Genomic DNA, 4,160 nt, shown 5'->3' with positions numbered 1-4,160 from the left:
TTATTTTCAACCTCAACATATCGAAATTGATGGAAAATTATAAGTTGTCTTACATCAATTTAAATGTTAATATATGACATGACGATTTTTTTTTTCCATTATATTTTCTAACATCAATTTTATGTTAATGGTTATAAATTTACAATTTTATGTTTCGTTTAAGTTTGGCTTATCGCTAGAATTTTATATATTTTCCTTTATATTTTTAACTGTAGATCACTTTTATGTATATTAATAATTTTACATATATAATATTAATCGTATTTAACTGGGTCGTAATCGTATTAATTGGGTCATATTCGTGCGGGTCGTAATCGTGTTTCGTGTCGACCATTTAATAATCGTGTTAATTGGATTTTAGTCGTGTTACCGTAATCGTGTCGTTTTGATCCATTATTTAATCGTGTTAGCGTGTTCGATCCAATTAAGAACCGACCCATTTATTGAGATCCAAATCCGCTTTAAATCGTGTCGTAACCGTTTCGTGTTTCGTATCCGGACCAAATTGCCATCCCTAGTTAAAACTATAATAATAAAGGCAAAGAAGATACAGATTTTTTCAACTTTAAAAGCTTGATACCGATTTCCAAACTTGAAACTTCTATGAAATAAAAAGCCTCAGGCATAGCTCTTGCACTCTCCTAAACTCAATGGCAAGCTGTCCATCGTCAAGGAGACACTACTAAAAATAAAATTAAAAATCCCTTATTCCATCTCTCTACTAAAAATAAAATTAAAAACCCCTTGTTCAAGATGGAATGGCATTTTCCCGATCGTTGACGCGTCCAAAGACAGACATTTTATCAGTCAAGTTGCGAATGTTGTGTTCCATATTCGCCAACTCCATGAGAACTTTGATCCTCCTGTAAGAAACGTGACTCGGCCGATGCCCTTTCTCAACCATCTGCAAGAAACACATTTCAGCCTCCGCCACTTTCCCCAAATCGCAGAGCATGTCGAAGAGAACGTCCGAGACCAAAGCGCACGCCCCGAACCCCATTTCGATCATGTCTTTCCAGAGCCGCAATGCCATTTCCACCCTCTCTTGCCTCTTGAACAGCCTTATTAGAAACATACACGACTGTGTGTTGGGCAAGCAACCCGTCTCCATCATCCTCACGTAAAGATTCCACGAGCTCGGCAAATCGTTTGACCAATAAAAAACCCTGAAAAAGAGGTTGTACGTGGTCGGGTTCGGGCTCAAACCCTTGCTCACCATCTCGTCCATCAAGCTATAAGCTTCTCCGAGCCTCTTCGCGATGCAAAAGTTTCTAATTGTGGCATTGTATGCCGCGGGGTCGGGGTGGCAACCGTCCTCCCTCATCTCCTTGAGAATCTCTCGGGCCTTATCTGGCTGGCCTGCGAGGCCCAAACCCCCGATGAGGCTCGTGTAAGTGAACACGTCCGGAATCACTTCCCTCTTGCGCATTTCGTCGACCATCTTGTTAGCCTTTTCCATCTCTCCTCTCTTGCAATAAACGTCGACCATGCAATTGTAAGACACGATGTCGGGCTCAACGCCCATGTCTCTCATCTCCTCAAAGAACGACTCGGCTTCCTCCGGCGACTTCCAACCCGAGAGAAGTATATTGAAAGTCTGCAAGTTGGGCTTGAAGCTGTGCTTCAAGCTATGGTAAACGTTCCTCGCATCGGTCATGCTCTTTTCCTGGCACAGAGTCCTCAAAAGTCCGTTGAAACTATCGATGTCGAACTCGGGAACGAGATGCTTGAACTTCCTGAAAGACTCGACGGTCATTCTGGTTGAACAAACCTTGGCGATCCTGGCCAGAACCACCATGAGAGTCCGGTTGGTTATTGAGCTTGGATCTTTACGTTTGGTCAAGACCAAGACGTCCCAAATGTGCTCGAACATTCTGGATCTTCCCAGGACGTAGAGCAACGTGTCGAGAGAGGATTTGGTGTGGTAAAACCCTTTTCTCTCTCCCGTGAGGTTGAAGAACTCCAGAGCCTGAAGTGGGTTTCCGTGGCCGAACCTGAACCTCTTGATGACCTTGTCTATCAGGTCGTTGGAGAGGAAAACTCCGCTGGATGTCAGCGAGGTCTTCAATTCATCGCTGGAAGTGGAGGTTCTGATGATCTTGAACACGGTCTCGACGCTCTCGTCTGAGCCCGGGATGTCGGAGCAGAAGAGGCGAAAGATGTTGAAGAGAGGGTTTCGCGAGACATACCTCAGTTTTGGGGATTGGGACGAAGAGATCATCGTTTTTCGTTAAGGGGTATCCGAAATGTTTGCTCGTTGGTTTGAGAGAAAAACCTTCGACAGTTTGAGGTGAAACAAAACTGAACTGGTCTAACAAAGTAGATTCGAATACTGTTACCACCGATACCGCACGGGACTCAAATGTTGCAGAGTTACTGAGAGAGATTTTTGGTTTATCGGAGTATCCAATAAAAATAAAGATAAACTGTATCGATAGATTTACCGTTATTGTTATGATTTATTGGTAAATACTAGACTTATTTAGGGGTATCCAATAATTTTTTAAATATAAATATATATTTATATATAAAGAGAAATTGACAACAATAAAATCAATTGCTTGTCACTTACCAAAAATCAATCAAAATTCAAATATTGACACATCTAATACTAAATCGATCACGAATTGAGTTGATTTCGTAACACATTTGTCACGAACTGAATGCAGTTCGTAATCGTTTTGGCAATAAATATGTCAATATTTGAATTTTTGTTGATTTTTGATAAGTGATAAGCAAATGATATTATTGCTGTCATTTTCTCATATATAAATTAATAATAACATTAATATAAAGTACAAAACTATAAACTGAAAAAATATAAATATATTATTGTGATGATAATATTATATTATATGTCATATGCTTTAAGCAATATATTTGAAGTTATAACTCTTATCAGTGTGCCATTTTAATTTATTATCTCAATACACTGAAGTCTTTTACTTTGCATTGTATTTTCTAATCAGAACCATAGAAAATAAATGGCAAAACAGACCCATGTGGTCCATCACCATCTTTTAACTTTTCGTTTCATCAACCTTTTTATCTCATTTTTTTTATATAATTATAAAATAATAAAAAGAATAGCTGGCTGTTTTTTAATTTTGGCGTCATTTCCCAAAACTATTTCTTTTCTCGAACAACATTCCCCTCTCTCTCTCTCTCTCTGTCTCTCTCTCTCTCTCACTCATTTCTCTTCATCTTCTTCTTCGAAAATATATCAGCTTTCACACACCACCATTGATAGTCTGTAAATTCATCAAAACACAGAAAATCATCAAAACCTTAATATTATCGGGATCTGGAAGCTTACCCGTCCTCACGCATGCGTCTCGTCGGGAAGACGTGAAAATTCAATTGCGCTTTCGAAAACGTCAAGAAATTGGCAGGATAGGGCGGTAAGACGTGAAGATTGTTAAGCTCGGCGACAGAAAAATGATGAAAAGTTTTAGAACTGTTTTGAAAATTGAGGCCGAGATTCGGCCACATACCAGGATTTTTTTATTTTATACACGCGTGTGAACCGGTTTTTGTGAAACGGGAACCAGAAAACTTCCCGTCCGATTTACCCCGGTTATCAGGGAAAGCTCTGGTTTTGTAAAGAACTGTACCGGGACCCCTCTATTTTCAGGTTCTCAGACGGGTTTCGGACGGGAATCCCGAGATTTCAAACACTAAGTAGTGTAAATGACATAGAGTTATATAAACGGCATTCACTTTGTGCTGACGTTAACAAGAGAAATGGTTTCCATTTTTTTTCCTTTCGAGTGCAGCGCTTTATGAATTATTTAAATTTGTTTCTAAATCAATACATTTTTAGTTAGTGTAAAATTATATGGAAATACGTTAAAATGTGTGAGCAGAGGCAGAGCCACATGGGACCAGAGGATGCACGAGTCCCCACTGGCTCGACGATTAAATAAAATTATATAGATGTGGTATGGTAATAATTATTAAAACAAAACTTCATATATAATACTAATACGTTACTATAATTCACAAAGAAGCAGTGATAGATTGGTTGACAAAAGATTGTGCCTTAGCATAATTTAAGTCATTTGAAATATTTTTGGAGTTCAAATCAGGAGATGTAGATTTTAATTTAAGTCATTTGAAATATTTTTGGGGTTCAAATCAGGAGATGTAGATTTTTTAAT

At 38.6% G+C, this 4,160-nt stretch overlaps 1 protein-coding gene across 1 annotated transcript; it reads right to left on the bottom strand.

Annotated features, from left to right (window-relative positions):
• Window positions 1-487: 487 nt before the first annotated feature.
• On the bottom strand, window positions 488-2,337 carry LOC149389974 (Pentatricopeptide repeat (PPR) superfamily protein). Its single transcript, XM_089621766.1, has one exon. It carries the CDS (start codon window positions 2,219-2,221, stop codon window positions 749-751), a length of 1,473 nt encoding a protein of 490 aa, XP_089477892.1. The 5' UTR covers window positions 2,222-2,337; the 3' UTR covers window positions 488-748.
• Between the last annotated feature and the right edge of the window lie 1,823 nt (window positions 2,338-4,160).

Source organism: Urtica dioica, chromosome 8 (assembly GCF_054948205.1).
Source record: "Urtica dioica subsp. dioica isolate 48M chromosome 8, U.dioica_male_clone48M_v1_H2, whole genome shotgun sequence".
NCBI lineage: Eukaryota > Viridiplantae > Streptophyta > Magnoliopsida > Rosales > Urticaceae > Urtica > Urtica dioica.
This window is presented reverse-complemented; position numbering and strand designations above follow the sequence as displayed.